At 37.0% G+C, this 27,756-nt stretch overlaps 1 protein-coding gene across 3 annotated transcripts in view; it reads right to left on the minus strand.

Annotated features, from left to right (window-relative positions):
- Window positions 1-27,756, minus strand: part of LOC5569022 — a 183,828-nt gene that overhangs the window by 130,774 nt on the left and 25,298 nt on the right. For all 3 annotated transcript variants that reach the window (XM_021844115.1, XM_021844114.1, XM_021844113.1), the window contains exon 2: window positions 14,399-14,826. In XM_021844115.1, coding sequence (XP_021699807.1) covers window positions 14,399-14,507 — 109 coding nt within the window. In that variant the 5' untranslated portion in view covers window positions 14,508-14,826. The remainder of the gene's footprint in view (window positions 1-14,398; window positions 14,827-27,756) is intronic.

Here is a 27,756-nt window from a genome sequence, read left to right on the forward strand (position 1 = left end):
GACTGGATTCGTAGCGAACACCATCTTTACAGGGTTGTTGTCCGGCATTCTTGCAACATGTCCTGCCCAGCGTATCCTTCCAGCTTTAGCTACCTTCACGATACTGGGTTCGCCGTAGAGTTGAGCGAGCTCGTGGTTCATCCTTCGCCGCCACACGCCGCCGAAGATCGTCCTTAGCACTTGGCGTTCGAAAACCCCAAGAGCTTGCAAGTCCTTCTCGAGCATAGTCCACGCCTCATGCCCATAGAGGACTACCGGCCTTATGAGCGTTTTGGTGCGGGGGTGAATCTTTCTTGACCGCAGTTTCTTCTGGAGCCCATAGTAGGCACGACTTCCGCTGATGATGCACCTTCGTATTTCCCGACTAACATTGTTGTCAGCCGTCAACAAGGATCCGAGATAGACGAACTCATCCATCACCTCGAAGGTATCCCCGTCTATCGTAACACTGCTTCCTAGGCGGGTCCTGTCACGCTCAGTTCCGCCAACCAGCATGCCACCGTTTCAAATTTTCTCCCAATAATATCCATGTCTTCCGCGAAGCAAACAAATTGTCCGGATCTCGTGAAAATCGTGCCTCGACTGTTAAGTCCGGCTCTCCGCATGATACCTTCAAGCGCAATATTGAACAACAGGCACGAAAGTCCGTCGCCCTGTCGTAGTCCTCGCCGAGACTCGAACGAACTGGAGTGTTCGCCCGAGATCTTCACGCAGTTTTGCACACCGTCTATCGTTGCCCGTCTCGTCGTGAGAGCTGGTTGGTTTCCGCTGTCCGCTGTGCTGACGTAGCCATCGCCTTCGCTGTTCTGTCCTTCTGTGCCTGTGTTCTCTGCGCCATTCAGGTGTTCATCGTAGTGCTGCTTCCACCTTTCGATCACCTCGCGTCCGTCTGTCAAGATGCTCCCATCCTTATCCCGGCACATCTCAGCTCGCGGCACGAAGCCTTTGCGGAATGTGTTGAGCTTCTGATAGAACTTCCGCGTTTCTTGAGAACGGTACAACAACTCCATCTCTTGGCATTCCACATCTTCCAAGCGGCGCTTTTTGTTCCGGAATAGGCGGGTTTGTTGTTTCCGCTTCAGTCTGTATCGTTAAAGCCTTGAGGTAAGCATCAAAAATAGTGTACAAAGATATGTCTCAGGTATGGATATTAGAGATGGTCGGGTTTCACATTTTTCAAACCCGAACCCGACTTATTTTAGTTCTTCAAAACCGGACCCGAACCGAACCCGAGAAAATTATTGATAAGCAAACTCGGACCCGACCCGAACCCGAAAACATTTCGCTGTTTCAACCCGAACCCGACCCGAAACCCAAAAATATTTGTAAGGAAAACCCGAATAAAACCCGAGTTCTAAATTCTGATAAATTCATCGTTTCTGATACATAGGGAAGCTTTCAGGTTGTTACTCTGTTTACAGCTCTCACCCAACCCGACCCAGACCCAACACAACTCGACTTTTTTCAAGCCCGAACCCAACCCGTACCCGATAATTTTGTAGCCTTCAAACCCGACCCGAACCCGAACCTGAAAAATATCAAATTTTCAAACCCGATCCCGACTCGAAAACGTCATGTTTCGGGTTTGAAAACCCGAGACCCGACCATCTCTGCTGGATATCGTCCAAAAACTAACAAATAGTAATGCAATTGACAAGCTGTAAATACCAAGAATTATCATTTCGAACAACATCGATAGAGATAATGGAAATTCGCATTTTCGCAGAAGCTTCAAAATCCACGAAATATGGCCTTCATCGTAAAACGAGTCGAGGTTTTATCAAAAATCTTCTAATCGTTTAGTTTCAAGCTGGACGTCATTCTGGTTTGCATCGTATCAACCAATATGCCTGAAACTAGCAACGAGTGAAGAAAACGAAGAAAATAAAAATGAAAACGTTCTATGAAATGAAAACTAATGAGTAACAAACATGATAACTTCGAGACACTTGAAGATTGCGTCCAGTATTGGAAATTATATTTTAAGGTGGATTATTTTTTTCTAACTGAAATACATTTTAAAACTCAATTGCAAAATTCGTATTCATAATTAAATTTAACGGTTTGTGCAAATCAGTGCATAGGTAATCAAATTCCTCAAGGGACGCCTCTGGAACAAGCGTTTTATCTTCAAACAAATTTTCAGGCCTATCATGTTTTTAACTGTACCAATATGGACTAGCTATTGTAATAACAGGAAAAAAAAACTCTGCAAAGGATTCAAAGTAAAATTTTAAAAATGATTCTGAAGCTTGTATGAATGATTTACATAGAATATCAAATATCGAAACAATGGAACAATTGTCGAATAAAATGATTAATTATTTTATGACAAAAATCGTTTCAATCTTCTTGTAGTTTTTTTTTTTTTTTTTTTTTTTTTAATTTCTTTATTAGTATCATTCCAAACATTACATTCATTTCTTATATCTAGGTGTTCTGTGTTATTAGACAACACTATCATCCTTATTTGGTAAAACAAATTTAAGATTTAATTAACATTTTGTTAACAACATATTACATTTCATTTGCCGTAGCAGTTCAGTTTTTTTACAGGTGAGTTGATTTCACCTGCTTATAAGAGGAAAAAAAAACGTTTTTAATATACTTAACCTAACTTAACCTAAACATATAACGCATTAATCGTGGCAATAGAAGATTGTAACGATTTTTGCCTGAAATTATTAATGATTGTATTTGACATTTGTTCCAATGTTTCAACATTGGATATTCTATGTAACTCATAGGTACTGTACCAGGGAGGAAGCCTTAGAATCATTTTCAAAATTTTATTTTGAATTCTCTGCAGAGCTTTCTTCCTGGTATTACAACAACTAGTCCATATTGGTACAGCATACAACATGGCTGGCCTGAAAATTTGTTTGAATATCAAAAGCTTGTTCTTAAGACAAAGTTTTGATATTCTATTAATAAGGGGATAGAGACATTTTACATATTTATTACATTTGGCTTGAATGCCCTCAATGTGATTTTTGAAAGTTAAATTCTTATCTAGCATGAGCCCTAGATACTTAACTTCATCTGACCAATTTATTGGAACCCCTCTCATCGTGACAACATGTCTACTTGAAGGTTTCAAATAAAGAGCTTTTGGTTTATGTGGGAATATTATTAGTTGAGTTTTGGAAGCATTAGGAGAAATCTTCCATTTTTGCAAGTATGAAGAAAAAATATCCAAACTTTTTTGCAATCGACTACAGATGACACGTAGGCTTCGTCCTTTGGCGGAGAGGCCTGTGTCATCCGCAAACAAGAATTTTTGACATCCCTGAGGTAACTCAGGTAAGTCAGATGTGAAAATATTGTATAATATTGGTCCCAAAATGCTGCCTTGAGGAACACCAGCTCTTACAGGAAGTCTTTCAGATCTGGAGTTCTGATAATTAACCTGAAGTGTACGATTTGACAGATAACTTTGAATTATTCTAACAATGTATGTTGGAAAATTAAAGTTTTTTAATTTTACAATCAAACCTTCATGCCAAACACTGTTGAATGCTTTTTCTATGTCTAGAAGAGCAAGACCAGTAGAATAGCCTTCAGATTTGTTGGAACGGATCAAATTTGTTACACGTAAAAGTTGATGAGTGGTCGAATGTCCATGGCGGAATCCGAACTGTTCATTGGCAAAAAATGAATTTTCGTTGATGTGGGCCATCATTCTGTTCAAAATAACCTTTTCAAAAAGTTTACTGATAGAGGAAAGCAAACTGATTGGACGATAGCTAGAAGCTTCTGCAGGATTTTTGTCTGGTTTCAAAATTGGAACAACCTTAGCATTTTTCCATTTGTCAGGAAAATATGCTTATTGAAAACATTTGTTAAATATATCAACTAAAAATGATAAGCTACTTTCTGGAAGTTTCTTGATGAGAATGTAGAAAATTCCATCATCGCCAGGAGCTTTCATATTTTTGAATTTTTTAATAATAGTTCTCACTTCTTCCAAATCAGTCTCCCAGGCATTTTCGAAAACGTTCTCTTGATTGAGAATATTTTCGAACTCCTGAGTAACATCATTTTCAATTGGACTAGTAAGTCCTAAATTAAAATTGTGCGCACTTTCAAACTGCATAGCAAGTTTTTGAGCTTTTTCGCAATTAGTTAGTAACAATTTGTTTTCCTCTTTCAATGCCGGTATTGGCTTCTGAGGTTTTTTCAAGATTTTAGATAATTTCCAAAAGGGCTTAGAGCCAGGGTCCAATTGAGAAATTTTATTTTCAAAATTTTTGTTTCTTAATTGAGCAAAACGTTTCTTGATTTCTTTCTGCAAATCCTGCCATATAATTTTCATAGCAGGATCGCGAGTGCGTTGAAATTGCCTTCTCCTCACGTTTTTAAGACGGATCAAAAGTTTAAGATCATCGTCTATAATCACGGATTCAAATTTTACTTCACATTTTGGAATTGCAATGCTCCGGGCTTCAACAATGGAATTTGTTAAAGTTTCAAGAGCATTGTCAATATCAAGTTTAGTTTCTAAAGAAATGTTAACATCAAGATTAGAGTCAACATACGTTTTATATATATTCCAGTCGGCTCGTAAATAATTGAAAGTGGAGCTGATAGGATTGAGAATCGCTTCTTGGGATATTTGAAATGTAACAGGGACATGATCAGAATCAAAATCAGCATGAGTAATCAGTTGGCTACAAAGACGACTAGAGTCGGTTAAGACCAAATCAATCGTAGATGGATTTCTAGAAGAGGAAAAACATGTAGGGCTATCAGGGTATTGAATTGAGAAATATCCTGAAGAGCACTCATCAAATAAAATTCTGCCGTTGGAATTACTTTGAGAATTATTCCATGACCGATGTTTGGCATTAAAGTCACCAATGACAAAAAATTTTGACTTATTGCGAGTCAATTTTCGCAAGTCAGTTTGGAGCAAATTAACTTGCTGTCCAGTGCATTGAAAAGGCAAATAGGCAGCTATGAAAGTATATTTACCAAACTGTGTTTCAACAGAAACACCTAAAGTTTCAAAAATTTTAGTTTCAAATGACGAAAACAGTTGATGTTTTATACGCCTATGAATGATGATTGCAACTCCCCCACATGCCCCATCAAGTCGATCATTACGATAAACAAATAAGTTAGGATCTCTTTTGAGTTTAGATCCAGGTTTTAAATACGTTTCGGTAATAACTGCTATATGCACGTTATTAACCGTAAGAAAATTAAACAGCTCGTCCTCTTTACCATTCAGAGAACGAGCATTCCAATTTAAAATATTTAAATTATTATTTGGATCCATTAGAAAAACGTAATCCAATAACAATTTGATTTGTAAATTTTACACCTACTTGGACTGCTTCAGTCATAGTGGTGGCTTTGAACATTGCATCAATCATTAGATTCAATTGTTCAGTTAGAAAATTAAAATCAGAGGCAGACATGTCTTGTGATTTCCCATTGGAATTTCCGGTAGACGAAGAAGCGGAGTTACCTGTGGCGGTAGGGTTTTTTCCATTTGATTTGAAACAAGTAGAATGGGTACCCATGGATCGAACAGGGGAGGAGTTCGAATTTCCTGCTACGATATCGGCAAAGGATTTACCGTGGGTAGATACATTCGAAATTGAAAGATTCGAACGGCTACCCGACGGATTAAAATTAGTTTGTGAATGAGCATGATTATGATCTTCCTGATGGGTATGATTCATGATCAAGCGATCGTTAACTGAAAAATGAGCATTGTTCGATACTCTACCAGGCAAATTCCGGAAACGACCGTTATCGTAACGGATATTATCTTTCATCTGCCTGGCACGAGCCTCAATGACCCTTTTGCGTGAAGGACAATTCCAAAAATTGGACTTATGGTTAGCCCCGCAATTACAGCATATGAATTTGGTGGTATCTTCCTTCACTGGACAGACGTCTTTAGCGTGAGAAGAACCTCCGCAAATCATGCATTTAGCATCCATGCGACAATTTGTTGTACCATGACCCCACTTTTGGCACCGACGGCACTGAGTGGGGTTCTGGTAATTTCCTCCAGGTTTGTGGAAATGTTCCCATGTCACACGGACATCGAACATAAGTTTTGCTTTTTCTAAAGCTTTAATATTATTTAGTTCTTTTTTGTTAAAGTGAACTAAATAAAATTCTTGAGAAAGCCCTTTCCGAACAATGCCAGATTGGGTTCTCTTTTTCATAATGATTTTTTTTGCCAATTCATTTATTTAAGGCTCTATCGCGTTTAACGCTTTACGGAGCCGAGATTCATTTTTGTACTTTTTTTACAATTGTTTAACTTCTTAAGTACCAAGTTTAGTCCGGGTTGGAGCCAGGGTACTCGTGGCAACTCGAGGTTAGTGGTCACAAATATTTTTAGGAAGGGCTAGGTTGGGATTGGGTTACAGGGTTCTTTGCAGCTCATCCGGGTGGTATTTCATGGTTGCTCGTTTGTCGTATCATGGCGTATACCAACTTCATGTGGGTTTTCGATTGCCGGATGGCCAGGAACATCAATCCAACACAAATGGACCATAACACAGAGAGAAAAAAAAAAACTGGGGAAGAGAACACAAGAGAATTAAACTTTTATACAACACAAGCGAAGGTAATCGTAAATCGACAACATGTAGACGAGATCGCGGGAGCCCAACACATCTCTAACTGAAACATAGGGTTGTCTACCTCGGGCCACAAGGGTATCCATAAGTTGTGCTCTGGAGGCGTCCATATCCGGGCACTGCCAAACTACGTGATCGATGTCATCATAACCGGAACCACACCTATTACATATATTGCTCAGCGCGAGGTTGATCCTGTGCAAATGTGCGTCTAGCGAGTAATGGTTGGACATAAGTCTTGACATCACGCGAATGAAATCTCGACTTACATCCCAACCTTTCCACCACGCTCGCAAGGAAACTCTAGGGATTATGGAATGTAACCACCGTCCCAGTTGGTCATTTAGCCAGTCGCTTTGCCAACCGTGAAGAGAACTTTGACGTACTAAATGAAACAATTCATCGTGTGAAATTCTTCTATCATATATCTCACCTTCCTCAGCGCCCACCTTTGCGAGAGAGTCCGCCTTCTCATTGCCATAAATTAAGCAATGTGAGGGGACCCATACAAAGGTAATCTTATATGATCTTTCGACCAGTGCACACATCTGCTCTCTTATTTTTGTAAGAAAGTAAGATGCATGCTTTACAGGTTTCATCGATCGGAGTACCTCAATAGAACTGAGACTATCCGAGAAGATGAAGAAGTGGTCTGCGGGCATGTTAGAGATCATCCCCAAAGCGAAGTTGATTGCTGCCAGCTCAGCAACATAAACCGTGCAAGGTTCCTGAAGTTTTCGGAAGGCGGAAGAGTTTTCATTGAAGACACCGAAGCCAGTGGATCCATTTATACGTGACCCGTCAGTGAAATATCTCCTGTAGGAATCGACATTCTGGAACTTTGCGTTGAAAATACGTGGAATAGTTATACATCGAAGTTGATCTGGAATTCCATGAATAGCTTGTTTCATGGACAGATCATATTCAACAGAGGAACTGTCATTGGTGAAGCGTACACGTGGAGGGTTATAACATGGAAGGCTAATGTCAGATGACATGTAGTAGAGATAAACTCTCATGAATTTTGACTGAGTGTTCAGTTTGAGCAATTCTTCGAAGTTTTCGATGACGAGTGTGTTGCTCACTCCACACTTAATAAGTATTCTTAGCGAGAGCTCCCAGAATCGGTTTTGTAGCGGTAAAACCCCTGCCAGAACCTCTAGGCTCGCATTATGTGTCGAGTGCATACACCCTAAGGCGATACGCAAACAACGATATTGAATTCGTTCCAATTTAATCAAGTGGCAGTTTGCTGCTGAGAGAAAACAGAAAGAGCCATACTCTAGAACAGAGAGAATGGTTGTTTTATAGAGTTTTATGAGGTCTTCCGGGTGAGCACCCCACCATGTTCCGGTAATTGTTCGTAGAAAATTGATCCTTTGTTGGCATTTTTCCGTTAAATACCTAATATGAGTTCGCCAAGTGCCTTTTGAATCAAACCAGACCCCAAGGTATTTTGAAGTCAAAGACTGGTCGATGTCTGTTCCCAAAAGCTTAAGCTTTAGTTGGGCAGGATTCCGCTTCCTTGAAAATACGACCAGTTGAGTTTTTTGCGGAGCAAACTCGATCCCTAAATTTCTAGCCCAAGTGGATAGATTATCAAGGGAATTTTGCAATGGTCTTTGCAAGATTTCCGCTCGTGGGCCCTTCATAGAAACCACAGCATCATCTGCAAGTTGTCTTAGCGTGCATGGTTCTTCCAAACAGTTGTCAATATCTTTAACATAAAAATTATAAAGCAAGGGACTCAGACATGAGCCTTGGGGAAGGCCCATATAACTAATTCTGGAAGTTGTCAGTTGACCGAGAGTGAAGCTCATGTGTTTTTCTGACAACAGATTGTACAAGAAATTATTCAATATTCCAGGTAATCCACTATTGTGCAGGCTTTCTGACAATATTTCTATGGAAACTGAATCAAAAGCGCCCTTAATATCCAAGAAAACCGAAGCCAATTGCTCCTTGTCCGCAAAGGCTAGTTGAATATCTGATGAAAGCAACGCTAGACAATCGTTTGTTCCTTTGCCCTTGCGAAAGCCAAATTGTGTACTGGAAAGCATGTTGTTTGATTCGACCCAGTGATCGAGTCGGGATAGGATCATTTTTTCTAACAATTTCCTTAAACATGATAACATAGCAATCGGGCGGTACGAATTATGATCAGACGCTGGTTTCCCAGGCTTTTGAATAGCTATTACTTTGACCTGTCTCCATTCAGGTGGAACAATGTTGTGCTCCATGAATAAGTTGAACAGGTCAAGCAACCGTCTTTTAGCGATATCAGGGAGATTTTTAAGAAGATTGAACTTAATCATATCGCGTCCCGGAGAGGAGTTGTTTGATGAAAGAAGAGCCATAGAAAATTCCAGCATAGTGAATGGTCTGTCCAACGCATCGTCTCTCTGGGTTTCCCAGAATGGCGGTTGAGCTGGAACTGAGTCTGGACAGACCTTTTTTGCGAAGTTGAATATCCAACGATTGGAGTATTCGTCACTCTCATTTGAGGATGAGCGGTTTCGCATGTTGCGAGCCACTCTCCAAAGCGTCGTCATTGAAGTTTCTCGTGAGAGGCCATCGATGAAACGTCGCCAATAGCTACGCTTCTTCGCTTTAATAAGATTCTTCAGTCTTTTTTCGAGCTTCGAGTACTCTAAATAAAGTTCTGAGGTACCATATCTACGAAAAGCTTTAAAGGCATTAGATTTTTCTCGATACAACTGAGTGCATTCATCATCCCAACCAGGTGTGGCTGGTCGTCTTTTGAAGGATGCACTTGGAACTCGTTGCTTTTGGGATTCTAATGCACTTTTATAAATCAATTCTGTTAGGAGTCGATACTCATCCAACGGTGGGAGAGTGTTGAATGATTCGATACCAAAGGTTACCGCTGATGCAAATTTTTGCCAATCGATATTCCTAGTGAGGTCAAATGGAACCTGAATTGACTGTTCTGACCTTTCAAAATTATTTCTGATAGAAGTTATTATGGGCAAGTGATCACTACCATGGGGGTCATCGATAACCTTCCACATGCAATCGAATGATAGTGAACTTGAACCCAAAGACAGGTCAAGGCGGCTTTCTTTGCCGTCGGATGAAATACGTGTCACTTCACCTGTGTTCAAAATGTTCAAGTTGAAATCGTCGCATAAGTCATAGAAAATAGCCGCTCTATAATCGTCATAAGATTCGCCCCATCCAGTACCATGTGAGTTCATATCACCCAGTATTAAAACTGGAGATGAGAGCATGGAGACTGCATTCCAGAGATGACGGCGGTTTATTGAAACTCTTGGAGGAATATAAACAGAAGCTACGCAAAGGTCTTTACCCTTTACGCTTATTTGGCAAGCAACGATTTCTATGCCTGGATGAGTCGGGATGGGGATTTTGTAGAATGAGTGGCACTTTTTGATCCCTAAAAGCACACCCCCGTAATTATCATCTCGATCCTGGCGTATAATGTTAAAATCGTAGAAGTTAAGATCATCTTCAGAAGAAAGCCATGTTTCACAGAGTGCAAATATATCACAATCGGAATTGTGAAGCAAAAACTTAAATGTGTCTAATTTAGGTTTTAGACTATGACAGTTCCACTGTAGCACAGTGATCATATCTTGTACCTCACTCGATGAATTATCCATCGAAAGATATGATCGAAGCAAGGAGGGGCCACGAAATAGTCAATTCCCTGAGATACTCTTCTATTGCGGGGAGAAAAAGGTCGAGTATGCCTCTGAATGAGTCTGAAACTCCGAGGGCATTGCATATGCGATCCACAAGGGCCGTAAAAGTTATCAGTCCTCGCTTGGCCCCGGGGGTTTTCGAGGAAGAGCGAGGGACTTCAGTAGCTTTTTTCTTGCTATCTTGTCTAGAGCTTCTTTTTGAAGTATATTTAATCGGTGGAGGCGGGGGCGGCAGATCTTTGCTGCAACACGGAACGGAAGCATCAAAGACCTGTTTCTTCGGGATTTGCAAATTTGCCCCACCTCCTTTGGAATTAGGCAAACTTCTGAGGGAAGATTTCAATACCTTACGGCGCAGTCCCGGAGAAGATGGAGACTTTCGTTTACCGGGAGCGTGTACCTCCGAAGAATCTCCCCCATCGGTTTCGTCGTCGTTCGCTTCATCGGAAGACAACTCTTGAAAAGAGTTACCAACTGGGATGGCTGATGAAGACTCTTTTGCGGACGGATTTAAAGATTTTACCATTTCCGCGTATGTCTTCTTGGAGCGCTTCACAATTGAGCGACTCTCATTTCGAATGCGTCTTTTATAAGCCGGGCATTTCTGCAGGTCATGAAGTTCCTCGCGACAGTAGCTACATTTTTCGGCTTCCTGTGTGCAAGCATCTTCCAAGTGAGCTTGGTTGCATTTGCCACAACGGGGCTTGTTGTCGCAATAGCTAGCACTGTGGCCAAGCTGCTTGCAGTTGGTACAATTGAATACCTTCGGCACGTAAAGACGCACTGGGTAAAAAGCACTGTCAATACAAACAAATTTCGGGAGGACGGAACCGGGGAAAGTCACTCGAAACGAGGCTGACGGCGAAAACACTTTCTTATTTCCTTCCATGGTAACTGATTGTAATTGTTTACAATCCAGTATAGCCACATCAGGAATGGACCGGTTCTCAAAGACGCCTTTGCCAGTCTTAATGTCTTCGCATGTTAGACTCGCGTCGATAATTTTCCCTTCCACCTCGACTTCTCGTGCCGGCACATAGACGCAATATTCCACAGTAAAAGCCTCATGCTGAGCAATTTCATTCGCTGCTTTGTAACTAGGTGCAGTTACACGCAGCTTGGATTCTTTCACTTGGTGAATAACGGTCCCAGGATATTTACGCGTCAGCTCCCGAGAAATCGAGAGCACGTTCAAAATCTTCTTTTTGCGCCGGAAATAGACAACCCAAGGCCCAGCCGAAGACGGTTGATAGAACCGCGTTCGAGCAACGAGATCTCTAGGAGGCGTATCGCCTCCATCCGATTCATCCATGCGGAAAAAAGCTTAACCGCAACCAAATGAAGAAAAAAAAATAATAATAAAAATAACAAAAACAAAAAAAAAATATGTGTAAAAAAATTATTAATCAGTGGACTATTTTGTACACACCTCCCCTAAATGGGTAAATCAAATTCACAAAAAAAAAAAAAGAAAAAAAAATTAACCAATCAGTGGGCTATTTTGTACCCAACTCCCCTATACGGGCAAAATTGCACCGGGAGAGAGACAGAGGAGAAGCGAAAAACAACCTTGAACTCAACACTGTTGTTCGGAGATGCGAAAGCAATTCAATAGATAATGTATACTTATCCGTTCTACAGCAGGAGAACGTCCACGCGCCGTAGGTAGTAGACCGACCGGGTCGGCCTTCTGCCTTGTTGTTGTTCTCGGTGCGGGAGAAAATCAATCACCGATAATTGATGATGGGCGATGATTTTATTGCGGTGGAACGATACTAGTTTCACTAGTTCGCTTCCTTCGCAAAGCGCAATCGTCTAAGCACTCACTTTGCACAAAACTGAAACTTGTTTAACTCACTAATTAAACCAAAAACCCACGCGGGCGGTGGGGAAAAAGGCCTAAATGAACTCTGCAAAAAGTGCCGTACGATGAGACCGGGATCCTGTCGACCGACTCGTTCAAGCGCTAAGCAAGGAATGATTTCATAATGATTACTTGGACTGGGGAAAATCCAAGTATATCATTTATTCCATTTTTGATCTCTTCAGGTGATTTATAGTCACTTGAGAGACCTTTCAAGACAACTTTGAACAAACGTTCAGTTTTGTCGTCATAAGTAAAATATTTGTGCTTCTTCTCTTCAAGATGTCTGAGAAGAAGTTCACGATCTTTAAGAGTTACCGGCAAAACGCGACAGTCTCCTTTCTTTGCGATTTGGAAGGAAACCTTGATTCCCCTAATGGAGTTCAAGATCTCCTGCCTAAATCCCCCAAATTCGGAACAACTGACCACGATAGGCGTCACTCTTTGCTTCCTCACTTGAATCAAAGAGCCTGGGCTAGAGGCTGCTTCGATTTGGTGTTCGGAAAATTTGTCTAGAGCATCGAACTGATTGCTCATTTCGATACAATTATTCATTTCACCCTTAGAAGAAACTTCGCATTCCGGGGAAGCGTCCTTTCTTCCATTCTTGCCACGTGTGGTGACAGTTTTAAAACCCACTTTTTTGGAAGGAAGTAGTGAATTCAGAGATTCACCCTTCCTTTTGTTAGTTGTTGATACCATGTTTAGTTAATAAACGAAAGAAGACGTGACCTTCGAGAGGTTTTTTCCCAAGACGGTGTCCAAGAAGGATTACCACCGCTAGCTTTCGCCAACGGGTCCAACGAAAAATCGAAGGCACGGGTCCAAACAAGGATCGTAAAGGGATCAATAGTAGAAAAAATAGTTCTGAAAAGTACTGTTTTAGTAGCACTGAAAAGTACCGTTTTTAATTTTAGCACTGAAAAGTACTGTTTTTGTAGCACTGAAAAGTACTGTTTTATTGCTTTAGGTAGTTTTTAAGAAAACTTCCAAGAGCAGAGAGAATTCGTGTACGCACAGCACGAAGGTACGATGCGCACTGTCTTCTTGTAGTTAATGCGTTACATATTAAGGTTATGTTAAATGAAGGCATTTTTTATTCTTATAAGCAAATTAAATCAACCCTCCGTATAAAAAATCTTTGCTGCTGCGACAGCGAAGTGTAATACGTTGTTAATTTACATTCACCAAAATAGGATAATAGTTTTGCGCAATACAGCACACTTAGATATAAGAAATAAATGTAATGTTTAAAATAATAAAGGAACAAAAAAATAAGTAAAGAGAAGATGAAAAATTATATCTCCATCTATTGCTGTTCTGTAACTTTAGTTATGGTATATTTTTAATATGTGCTTCAATATATATCTGTTTGGGATCCTCTGCTATATGAACATATTCCGGCCAGTGTTGGTACAAGCGAGAAAACTACATGCACTTTTGGAGGTATGCAACCAATGTTGATGAAATTCCAACAATATTTCAGATTCCTACAAGCTATCTATCAATAAACATAGGCGGTTCTGTAGCCAATTCAATGATAACAGGCACTAGCGCAGAACACTCACAACCATTGAATCTGTTACCCTATAGGTTGGCTCAAATGATTTTTTTTTTTTAATTTCTTACATCCCTTCTTATTATACATTTTTGGAACAAATACTGTTGTTTCATGTAATTCAATGTCAGCTGCCAATAATAATCAAAAAATTATAGTAATTATACTAATTATAAACAATATTATTATCGCTTAAAAAAGCAAATGTTAATTCACATTTAGAACATTGTTTGACATTTTCACCGGATAAACATATTTGAGAAATTTAATAGAAAATGTAGATGAGAAATAAAAAATGAATCTAAATAAAAGTAATATGAAATACAAAATTTTAGAATCAATAAAGAAATAGACACATTCAATAAATTTCAGTTGATTGAGCCCAAATATAATCAATCTGCACATCAATATTAGTATTATTATATTCTCATCATAAAAATAATCTGTTGTTGAAAACATGCTAATATAAATCAAACACATCATGTATGATAACATATTTACATTGTGACTATAGAAACAGAGAGCGAAATATGTTTTTCCCGCAGAAAATTGCAAATAAACTTTCATCTCAACACCCGAAAACCTCACAGTCAAACAAAATTATAAAGTCATAAATCATAAAGACACACTGAAGCGAGGAACGCGATGAGTATTAAATTCTGAAGTTGATCTTTTAACTACTTACCGGTTTGCAACGTCGGGCACCCTTGGAGAAAATACAGCGTAATAATCCAGCTTCGAAACAGACAATTTAAATTTCTCGATAAACTCAGGAAGTAAACAGTGTTTATCATAATTCAATCTTTGATGTTCTCGTTCTTCCGTACAGCAACCTTCGTAGCACTGCTCACTTCACCTGTTATCACTTTGCTTTGATTGCATGAATTTTTCACGGCAGCTTCAGCATTTGACATAGTCCACTAAACGTGTTTGGATTATAAAACACGATTATATACTCCATAACGCTGCTTTTGCACTTTTTTCTTTCGTCTCAGAGGTGGATTAAGAGCACAATCTACCACAGTTTTTGTTTCTTTCAGCACAATAGCCAACGGAAGCCGTATTATCATTTTAATTTTATACTTGCCACTCTCTTCTTAGCAATGTTAGTTTCTATATGGGGAGATAAGAGGATTATTTCTGTTTTTATTGTATCGTATTATGTTGTAGCTGGAACGTTTTACCATTAGACTGAATGTTTGTTTATTGTTAATTGGGTATTCACACTGTACCACATTCTCGATAGCAGAGAGGTTAACACTCAATTTGGTGCCGAGTGGAATGAGCTTTGACATGAATATTTTGCAGTAATTATAATGCCATTTAATTTGAAATGGTGCGTGTTAATTTAAATTCTCATTTTTTCGGAAAGTAATAATCATTTCAAAATAATGATTGTATACTTCTACAGTCAAGACTTGCAGTAATCTTTAATGAATTACACAGCGGATTAAGATTTGCCTCAAGCACCATAATTTAGATATTAGAGGTTAGTGTAATACTAATAGTGTATCCATTGCCGTTTTCAGCACTTCTAGCTTTTGAGACAGCCAATAGTTAAATGCATTAATGATCGATTTCAGATTGTATACTGATTTATGTGCTTATATTGTCACAGAAATCAGTTTTTGGGTGATAGAGAACACAAATCAACGAAGTTTTCAATACTTTAGTTTTTGAAAAGGTTATTTTTATGATTTGGATTGGATTTGCTTGGTAGATTGAATTACCAAAATTATTAATAAATCATAGTTCAAATTCCAATTAAATATGAACAAAACCATTTTTATGTAACTTTTATGACCTATAGCAGAAAATTGTGACATTCTGGAACATTTTTGAGAGCGACAGCGGATTCAGCAATCCCTATTGATATTTGACACTTGCAGACATGTTCTACATGTTTTGCAAGAACAATTTTGAAATAAGTTCGACACGCTTTGGTTTTAGCAATATATTGAATATTTTCGTAAAATTTGACGAAAATCAGAACAGGGTGTCTACTCATTTACATAAATGAAATTCTCTGATATTTCCATTTTTTTTTCAGGATTTAAAAAATAATTCCAGGTTTAAGAAATTCTCCAAAATACATAAACGATTGACGATTTTTCCTTTAGAGATGACTAAATAAACATGTTTCGAAACCAAACTCCTATCTTTGAAAAAAAATATTTTAGGCTAGGAGTTTGGCTTCTAAACATTTAAATAAAAAAGAAAATCTAACGATAAATATCAAAGTATTGTTTACTTCAAAGAAAAAAAAATATGTGTAAGTTTTAATTGTGCAAACAACTTAAGAAAGAAGATGAAAGACCGAATTTATACCATTTAATTCCACTAGAGTTTGTATCCTTTGACAGATACGCGTACAACAAACAGCTCGATGATTTATCATCAATTTAAGAAAATATTTGGTGGTTTTGATTAATTTTCAAGAAAACTAATGATGCTCATCAAATGGTATGAAAGTGTCAATATTCAAACTAAAAAAATAGCCTTTCTCTTAAAATGGGCTTGAGATTTATGTGCTTTTAGCGACGTACCCATAAAATTTCTCTAGAAAGAGTTTTGTATTTTTCATAGATTAGGAAATCAGGCTGGACAGAAACCTCTCGTTTGAACAGAAATTTCATAAGGAATATTGCTAAGTTTTTGAATCAGAATTGATTGTTTTGCTGTAGATTTCTTTCTACGAAGATCTATTCAGGAGTTTGATTTGTGTTTTTTAACGAACTTTTTGAGTCATTCTTCCAAGACCTTTGTTTCAGATACCTTCATTAATTCAATCTGAATTTTCTCTAACGAACATTCCCTCCAAAGATCAAGTTTCCCAGAAATGTATTCATTGAATCTTCCAATGATTTCCTTATAACATTTCCGTAGCTTGTAGATGCTCTTCAAAATTCATACATTTTTTTAACTCCCAAGGATGTATTCAAAGGTTTTGTTTCTAATAATTTTCTAAGGGATATCGCCATGGAAATTTTAAAGATTTTTTTTGGAACAAATTTTAAAAAAAATCGAAAAATTCCGAATTTTTGAAGAAAATCCAAAAGCAATCTCTGATAAAACTTGTGCACGATGCTTCCCTGACCGTTATTATCAGAAAAATATCTCCATCAAATTTTTACTCACCAGTCGTTTTCTATAGCTAAGTTGCTCGTCTGGGCAAAATTTTAAAAACATCATAGGGCTCGTTTTGAAGCTACGTCCTTTTGAATGCGTAAGTCCACTAATTGAAAGGAAATCTGAGATATTTAAACACGTTTTCATTGGCCGTGAATATCTGAAGCAATATATCATCAAAACTGGGTTCAAGGATGGTTTGTTTGATTATTTGGAACCTCTTGGTGGTGTTTTGAATGAGAAGATAATCAAAATTTGTAGTTGTAGTTTTTGAAATGTAACACCATTGACAACATTAATTATAAATAGATTTATTAGGCATTCTAATACCGTTGAGCATGTTCAAATGTTTTCAACGACATATTGCACTTAAATGACACAAAAGTCTTTCACAATCTGATTTCTCACAGACTCAAGTACTGTAAGGCATTACAGAGCCATTTTTGTGTCATTATTATTAATTATAAAATAATACCCCCTTGGATGTTCCGGCTAACTTTGTAGGGGGAGATCCCCCAGTACCGGGCACTTAAGCCACTAAATTCATAATTCGAAAAATACTGATTTGATGGGCTCGTGTTACCCATTTATGATAAATATTATCATTTTATAGTGTACAAAAATAAATTTGAAAATATAAATATGAATTTTGACATTGAGTTTTGATGATGTATTTTAGTACCAAATTGATCGATCTTGAAAGGTGGCACCCAATACCGGACACGATCTGGAAATGCCTCGAATTCTGTAAATTTGAACATCATTGAATGTCTACACTATAGAAATAGTTTCAATTCAATGCATTTGCATCATTTACAAACATAATTTGAGTTTTTCTTAGTTTGCAAGATGCCTATCAAAAACCTCTTTCATATATGATGAAAAATAGCACATTTTACGATGCTGTTATGAATGTTCATTCTTCTTAATTTTATTGCATGTTTGATACCATGGTCGACGGAACCCATGAAAAATGAAAGTATTTTGAGACACTGATGCAATAATTACAAAGATATCATATAACAAATCAAGCTGTCCGAAACTGAGGGACAGGAGGTGCTTAACCAAAATTGTAAGTTGTCCATATTTACTTCAATTGTGGTACAAAATACATTCATACTATCAAATTAGGATTGTGTTCGATCATTCTTGCGGGATCCAAAGTATTTTTTCGTGTTCAAAATAATTACTAAATAGGCTCGAAATTAAGAAGATACGTCAATTTTTTAAAGATTTTCAAACTTTTCTACTTTTTTAAAAAGGGATGCATATTTCAAGGATGTGTTATTCTACGCAAACATTAGTCTACATAATAGCTTTCTTTTCTACTAATACACCATCTTGATTGGACCATGATTTCTCAATGTTTTGACTTTGTCCGGTATTGGGTGCTGTCCGGCACTGGGGGATCTCCCCCTACTGCACCAGAACTTCAATTGCTGAGTAATCCACTATTGTCGAAAGTATCCAACTCTAGACCACTGTCAATACTTTTGTGATCATTTGTAGCATACATTACTACATTTAGATTTTCACAATTTAACCTAGTCACAATTTTGAGTTAAAGAAAATCTGTTGGTATTGCACTGACGTAACTGAAAAAGTATCAGCATCCTTTCTGTACGTCAGCGCATTTAGTGATACTTTTCCACATCAATATGAACTATGCGAACTGAGTTTTATCACTTTGAAATTGCGACCTCAAATGTCAACATGGCTACCAAAACGAATGACGGGCTATTAGCCTTAGCCCCGATTTTTTTCCCCGAATTCCATTTACCGGAGTGACATCACCCTGAACGCACTATTATGCTGAAGGCTATTGTCCCGAATATATAATTACCTTGAATGACATTGTCCCGTGATAAGGGAATTCGAAGTAATGCCATTCTAGAAACAGAAACTCGCGGTGACGGTCTTCAGGTTTTCGGGGTAATGGAATTCAAAGTTAAGGGGTATAATTTTAAACATATGATGAAAATGGATTCTACGTGAATTCCAGTTTTGGTTACCAGAAAATCGTGAATTGTTCTGTGGCTTTGCATTATTTTCTTCCATTTTGTTTGCGTTCTACGTCGTTAATTTTATTTTATTTCATACACTGCTACCCATAACCAAAAACTCAACTCGGAAAGTATTCCTTGACTTAAACTTCGAATCTATATACAACAGGTAGCAATCAGTTATATGTAAAATAATCTGAATCGTGAGTACATGGGTTCACAAAACTTGCTAGAATATTGTGATACAAGCACTAATTTGGTTATATGATAAAATTAGCTCCGTAACACCTTAAAGCACTTGAGCCTGTAAGAAATCAGTTGATTGTGAAAGACTTTTGTGTCATTTAAATGCAATATGTCGTTGAAAACATTTGAACATGCTCAACGGTAAACGAATGCCTAATTATTCTATTAAAATTATTGTTTCATGGTTATAGCGTTAGCGTTAGCGTTAGCGTAGTTACGGTATACTTCGTAGATTGGATACTAGCAACATTCATGTTTCTTTTTAATAATCTCATCCTGACTACTTTCAAGAACAAGGCAGGGGAGTATACCTTGTTCAAATCATAAACAAGAATACTAAAAGCATGAATATCGCTATTCCCGGCCACGCCCATCTTTACCGTAACTTGGGATAGGGGAAGGAAATGTTGATGTAGCACTTACTTAATGAGAGGCCACCGACTCAGCGACACCCTCATAAGTGCTACGGAGTTGGAGGTTGGGGAAGGTATATTGTCAGGATTCGCCTGGAAAGCTGGCGATAGACCATAAATATTTGTTGTTTAAGCGTTTTCAAATTAATCTTTTGAATGCCGGCAATCAAAAGAGAAAACAATAGCTTATTTATAGTATAAATAGTATTTCGCGAAATGCTTGTCGATTGTGTAGTAATATTTTTGCTCAATAACCAGTAAAAAGCAAAACCGATCCCTCCAGGGTCATCGGATTGTATAAAATAACGATACACGTAAAAAAAAAAAAAAAAAAAATCACGCCTATTGAAAAACTGAACTGTGTTCATTGAAAAACTGTACTGGGTGGTACTGTATTTTTAGATAATCCAAAAACGAAAGGAAGCGCGTTCGAGCTAAACACCCTAGGATAACACAGTCGGTATTTCTGCTCAAAATTATACGAAAAGCAGAATCGATCCCTCCAGGGTCATCGAACGGTTAAAAAGCATCCACAACCGATTGTTAGTTGCGTAACACTCGCCCGGACAGAATGCGCAATCTGAACATAATTATCAAACTCCGAAAATAACATTTTCCATTCAAGAAACGATCAGAAGTTCCACGACGCGGACAAAAACGATTCGGAAGGCTCACAAAAGAAAAAGTATCATACTGGAACAAACTCACCGGATTGATTCTCTAAATTTATGTGCTGCCTGTCACTTCCGGATGGTTCGGTGAACTTAGGGCAGCCAAAAACCAACAGTACTGAGGACACAAATCAAACAAATCACTTTTTCATTTTTCACTTTTCACTATTCCATTTCTGAATGTAAAAACTGTCCTGCTTGGGCATCACGAAGCATTACCCAGCAAGACGCTCCAAAACAGGAAAAAAAAAAATCTCCGGCGACGAAAACATGCGCGAAACTGTGAGCTAAATCTATCGGACGACGCAAAACCGAACTGTCCTGCTTGGGTTTCACGAGGCACTACCCAGCAAGACGCTCCAAAACAGGAAAAAAAAATCTCCGGCGACGAAAACATGCGCGAAACCGTGAGCTAAATCTATCGGACGACGCAAAACCGAACTGTCCTGCTTGGGTTTCACGAAGCACTACCCAGCAAGACGCTCCAAAACAGGAAAAAAAAAATCTCCGGCGACGAAAACATGCGCGAAACCGTGAGCTAAATCTATCGGACGACGCAAAACCGAACTGTCCTGCTTGGGTTTCACGAAGCACTCAAAATTATTGTTTCATGGTTATACTTCCGAAAGGACGTAACCCCATTTTTTTTTATCTTCTCATTCAACACTCCTTCCAGAAGTAACAAATAACAATATAAACAAACTTTGATTCAAAATTCTATATTATATTTATTCTGATAATCATGGCCAATGAAAACCCGTTTAAATATCTCACATTCCCTTCAAATTAGTAGACTTACGCATTCAAAAGGACGTAACTTCAAAACGGGCCCTTCGATTTTTTCAAAATTTTGCCCAATCTTAGCTGTAGAAAACGACTGGTAAGCACAGATTTGATCGAGATTTTTTTTTCTAATAATAACGGTCGGGGGAGCACCGTGTTTTGTGGATTCTAAGTATGCATTGATGAGTTCCTAAGATGATCTCTAGGATAACTCCTAGTTTCTTGATGAAAATTTTCTTTCCAGGATTTTCATAATAAATTGCTAAATTAACTGAAAAAAAAAAACATTCAAATTCCTGAATAATGTCCTAAAAATTATTTTAAAGAAATTTGGGACCAATCACTGAAGAAATTTATATATTAATGTTAGTACCGTAATAACTACTGTAATATTTATCGGTGCGCAACCTTGAATGAAGTTGTGAAAAATACATGGAGATTTGGAAGATTTATTAAAATAAAACTTGATAGCAATAATATTTTAATGAAATGCTGGAGAAATAATGCCAAGAGAAATTTCTGCAGAAGCCTAATTTGGAATACCAGGTCAAATTTATTGAGGAACTTTTGAAAAAGTTCATAATGGATTTCATCAAATAAAGTCGGAAGAATTTTTTTGGAGCGTTTCCAGATCGTAGATGAATTTTATCCTTAAAAAATGCCTTTGATAAATGAAAAAAACGCGTAGAAAATGGTAGCGTCTCTCGGGAAAATATCGATAAGATTTTTTTTCCAATAACTCTGGAAAAAACCTTTGTAGAAGCACTCCTGTAGGATCCGTGGAAAATAACCTAGAAGTAACAATTTGAAAAACCACTAAAAAACATGAGGAGGAAATTCTGGGATAGTCGCTAGGATTTAATCAAAGTAAGGAGTGTATCGAAAAGTAGTCGCAAACATTCAAAGCAGTCTAAAAAATATTGGGTTGAACCCAAAACAATTTTTTGATAAAAAATACTTTACAATGTATTTAAAAGTTATGATACGGTGGTATTGTTTCAATAAATTATCATACAAATTTTTTTTTCAAATTACTAACTTATGACGATGAAAATCTTGAACACTTCTTAAAAAATTGATATGTTAAAAAATGTGTTAAATTTTAATAAAAAAAAATGGTTTTTGTTTATGCTTATACCTATATTATGTGCCACAACTCTCATGACATAGTAAATAAAATATATAGAAAAATACATTAACGAGCATTTGAGAGCAAATACAAAAATCGAAAGAAGTCGATTTTTGAGGGCTTCGTTTTTTGATTTTTTCTTTCCACACGTTAATGGTAATATCGAACAATTAGAACGAATTAAAACACTTTTTTGATTGGGAATGCTTCTTTGTATATTTATGAAGTAACGTTAGCAAAAAATAGTACTCTATACAATTACCGCTGTATTCAAAAGTTGATTATACAAAAATGACTTTCTAAAACCGACCTTATTCCAATAATTGAGCTTTCTTATAGCAATAATTAATTTTTTTGAAATCCGTCTTACGTGCTGTATGAAGTAAACATATTTTCCGCTAGATTAAGCTTTTCATCCTTATTTGTTTGGTATAAATTTTGTTCAATACAAATCATCGAATCTTCAAAAGACACTTCAAAAATGTAATTTTGTGCAAGATTTTATTTTCTATGCTTCATAAACCTCGTTGTATTTATATTAAGACTGCATATTATTCAATATTTTTTTATATTTTTTGAATGTTTGCGACTACTTTTCGATACACTCCTTAATCTCTGTGAAAATCACTGTAGTTAGTAGCGTTCGAGTGCTCTAGGACTTTTCAGACCAAATTCAAAAGATTTTTTCTAAGCATCCCTTGAAAAATTGCTGGTAGCATCTCTGAATGTATACTTGAAAATATTCCAGAAGGAATCTATGTAGAAATCACTAGAATTCTTGAACCATTCTTCGGGATCTGAGGAAAATATCAGTAAGAATTTGTAAAATAGTCGCGTTATAGTTTCTGGAGCCTCTAGAGTTTTTCAATTTTGCACCAGTGTTCACTGCATGTAAATTAGGGCAAAGAAGTAATTAAGATACCATTTTGAATAAAATAGAGACTTTGAAGATCTTACATCAAAAATAGATTTTTTAGAGACTTGCCTTAAAATAGTGAACAAGACACTAAAAAGTGTTTAAAATCACGTTAACGTTGTCTCTTCTGAGAAGCTTTCATCCCTGTTGCTCTTTAGTTGTCCTTCTATCGGCGTATGTTTATAGATTATGCCTAATTTACTTACACTCCCGAGCAAAAGTTTGGGTTCACCCCCTCAACAACATACAAAAGTGTAATCTCCATAACTCTGTGATTACACGTCTAATTGAAGCTCTTTGTGGTGTATTCGAATGACAATGAGATAAATTCACTTTGAATGTATTTTAACAAAAACAATTTATGAATTTTGTTTACTCAATTATTACTTAAAATGGTCTATGGATAATGGTAGAAAGACAAAAGGTCGAAAGGACAAAAGGTCGAAAGGACAAAAGGTCGAAAGGACAAAAGGTTGAAAATGGTTTACTTGGTGGAAAATTTTGCCTTCTTTGAAAAAGGGTTTTCGACCATTTGTCCCGCATTTTGTTGTTCTTCAACCTTTTGTCATTCAATCTTCTGTACATTTAACCTTTTGTCATAGGTTCACTTGAAATTATAACATTAAAAAAAATGCACCCAAAATGGCTATTTTTTTCAATTTAATATTGACCGAAACCCAGATTGAGGGGCCCAGATAGCCGTAGTGGTAAACGCGCAGCTATTCAGCATGACCATGCTGAGGGTCGTGGGTTCGAATCCCGCCGGTCGAGGATCTTTTCGTAAAGGAAATTTTCTCGATTCCCAGGGCATAGAGTATCTTCGTGCCTGCCACACGATATACACATGCAAAAATGGTCATTTGGCAAAGAAAGCTCTCAGTTAATAACTGTGGAAGTGGTCATAAGAACACTAAGCTGAGATGCCGGCTCTATCCCAGTTGGGACGTAACGCCAGGAAGAAAGAAAGAAAATTGACCGAAACAGACAATTGGATGCGTCAAAAGAACTGTTATCTTTCATTATTTGAAGAGCACTAACAAAATTTGGGCGGGAAATCTGAAAACTATTCGAAATCAATGAAACAGTAATTCAAGTCATCGTGCAAAAGTTTGGGTTCATCTGAGCCACACGCAAATAATTTTTATCAATAATTCTGTCATTTTTCAACCGATTTTAATAGTTCATATCTTATTTTAACGTAAATATTAATGCGTTAATGTTTGGTACGAAATTCCATTTTCGTGATGCAAGTAAGTTCTAGTGAACCCAAGTTTTTGCACGATACATCATACTGGTGAACCCAAACTTTTACATCATGATTTGAATTACTATTTTATTAATAACAAATAGTTCACAGATTTTTCCACCAAAACTTCGCGAGCTTCTCAAAGAATATAACAGTTCTAATGACACATAGTTTTGAAATTTTGGTCGTCCCAATGCTAAGAAAATTAGTCATGTTATTTTAGTGCGCACTTCGAAAAAATTAAAAAATGTCACCACTTTAAGTAAAAATTTAGTAAATAAAATTCAAAAATTGTTTTTGTCAAAATACCTACGAAGTAATATTAACTCAATGCATTTTGAATAAACGGGAGTGTATGCCTAGCAACCATTCCAAAGAATTTTCAAAATATGCCAGCCTGTCCTTTGGATAAAAAATGAACGACTTTTTATTTGCATTCTGTTACATTTCAAGAAAAAAAATGAAATAATTCACGCTGAAAACCAAACAAAATAACATAACATTCTCAACCTTGCTTATTATCAATCAATATAACATATGAACTAAGGTACAGTGGGGGAAGTGTATCAGTGGGGTAAGTGGATCATTCGTCAGTATTAAGCACGAATCGTTGAATATGTTGAATGATTTCGTACCATTGCATCTTTTAGGTTATGTTCTTACGCCCACACTGATACTATTGCAAAACTGGCACTACACGTACACCAACACTAGCAAACTTGTTAGCTGCAAAAATTAATTAATTTGAAAATTGTTTTCCATCAATCCGAAATCCATTGTATCTCTGTCTAAAATCAAATACTATAAGTTTTTTCGACACATGGTGAGCATTTCAGTTCTAATTGAATGAATCACAATGAAAAATATGGGATTTTTATAAATAAATACAGATATATTGTAGGGGGAGATCCCCCAGTGCCGGACAGCACCCAATACCGGACAAAGTCGAAACATTGAGAAATCATGGTCCAATCAAGATGGTGTATTAGTAGAAAAGAAAGCTATTATGTAGACTAATGTTTGCGTAGAATAACACATCCTTGAAATATGCATCCCTTTTTAAAAAAATAGAAAAGTTTAAAAACCTTTAAAAAATTGACGTATCTTCTTAATTTTGAGCCTATTTAGTAATTATTTTGAATACGAAAAAATACTTTGGATCCCGCAAGCATGATCGAACACAATCCTCATTTGATAGTATGAATGTATTTTGTACCACAATTGAAGTAAATATGGACAAATTAGAATTTTGGTTAAGCACCACCTGTCCCTCAGTTTCGGACAGCTTGATTTGTTATATGATATCTTTGTAATTATTGCATCAGTGTCTTAAAATACTTTCATTTTTCATGGGTTCCGTCGACCATGGTATCAAACATGCAATAAAATTAAGAAGAATGAACATTCATAACAACATCGTAAAATGTGCTATTTTTCATCATATATGAAAGAGGTTTTTGATAGGCATCTTGCAAACTAAGAAAAACTCAAATTATGTTTGTAAATGTTGCAAATGCATCGAATGGAAACTATTTCTATAGTGTAGACATTCAATGATGTTCAAATTTACAGAATTCGAGGCATTTCCAGATCGTGTCCGGTATTGGGTGCCACCGTTCAAGATCGATCAATTTGGTACTAAAATACACAGAAAGAAAAATCCATGTAAATTTAAGCGCAAAATGATGCACATAAAGGGAATGCCAGATATGTCGTAAATTTACATTACAAATCGTGTAAAATTACATTAGCATCGTGTAAATTTCCGCTACACATCGCGTAATCCAACATGGACTCTAACCGATTACACGACAGTTCACATAAATTTACATGATGTTGATGTAATTTTACACGATGTGTAATGTACATTAACGACATATCTGGCATTCCCTTTATGTGCATCATTTTGCGCTGAAATTTACATGGGTTTTTCTTTCTGTGTACATCATCAAAACTCAATCTCAAAATTCATATTTATATTTTCAAATTTATTTTTGTACACTATAAAAATGATAATATTTATCATAAATGGGTAACACGAGCCCATCAAATCAATATTTTTCGAATTATGAATTTAGTGACTTAAGTGTCCGGTACTGGGGGATCTCCCCCTACGGTACACTTTCCCCTACTTTTTAATGGGGTGGGGTATGTGGACCAAGTAAGGTAAATGTACCAATAGTGGAGGTACTAAGCACGATTGAACTTCATTTAACCGCCTCAATTCAAGAATCGCAATTAATGTACATGTTAATGTTGTAACGGGAAGTAACGAACATTAACTCAATGAGAAAAATGATTTCATCGCAGTAACCCACGGCATGTCAGTGAAAAATAACACCTCCACTATTGGCACATTGTTCCTTTAGTTGCGGTATATTTTTAATTTGTGTTCCTGTAGGTGCGGTATCCGTGATTTTCTTATGGGATCGTCCACTATAGGAACACTTTACCGCAACTATTGGTACAAGTCAGAAAAGTTTTAGCAATTTACAGTTCCACGTAAAACAGTTTTGAAGCAATTTCAATGCTCTTTTCAACAATTCCGTCTATCAACAAGCCAATACGTCGATTGGCAGTGTCAGTTCTGTGGATTTGGGAACTTGTAATCAGAAGACACAGTGTGTTTGTTTGACAAATTGAGACATGAATTTGCAAAAAAATACGCGTTTTAGTGAGACTCGAACTCACGACTCACGACACGTACTCCATGTACGCTAGACCGGCGCTTTAACCAACTAAGCTACAGAACACCTGTACAGATGTGTTCATAGTTAGTACTCGGATTCAGTTTGGCTTTCTATTCCGCAGAATCATAAGGTGTTCTGTAGTTAAGTTGGTTAAAGCGCCGGTCTAGCGTACACGGAGTCGTGAGTTCGAGTCTCACTAGAACGCGTATTTTTTTAATGTCTTCCCAAAACTATTTTTCGGACATACTAGCAAATCTGGTACATGCCAGTAAAGGGCAAACATTCATTAATGTCGGTTCTGAGGCTTATGTAGTAATATCAGTGAAAATGGCACTACCGCAACTATATGAACACCCACAACTAATGGATCACTTACCCTATTAGTATTATTTAGTGGCAGACTGCTTACGAGAATTTTAATAAATTTTTATATTCGCGAATGTTGTTTTCCTTTAACTTTATTCATTCCCAGCTGAAATTTGCAAATTAAACATAGAAAATTTAAATTAATCCACCTAAAAGATTTTTTTAACCTTTCTGGTAGAAAAAAAAGTAAAAGAATAATAATTTAGAAATTCACACGAAATTTTTCGTGGTTTATCTAAGCTGAGTTACAAATGAGCAAAATATGCTAATTTTACAATAGAAAGCATATAATCGTACCTTATTTGACCATATAAATTGTTCTAGACAGATGATACATATATATTGATACAAAGAATAATAGGATTTCAGTTTGTTATTCAAAAGTAAATGTAACTAATATTTTCAAACTACGAGTGTTTTCCTACAATACTGTGTAACTTATGTGTATAAA

The sequence above is a fragment of the Aedes aegypti genome, chromosome 2 (genome assembly GCF_002204515.2).
Source record: "Aedes aegypti strain LVP_AGWG chromosome 2, AaegL5.0 Primary Assembly, whole genome shotgun sequence".
Taxonomy (NCBI): Eukaryota; Metazoa; Arthropoda; class Insecta; order Diptera; family Culicidae; genus Aedes; species Aedes aegypti.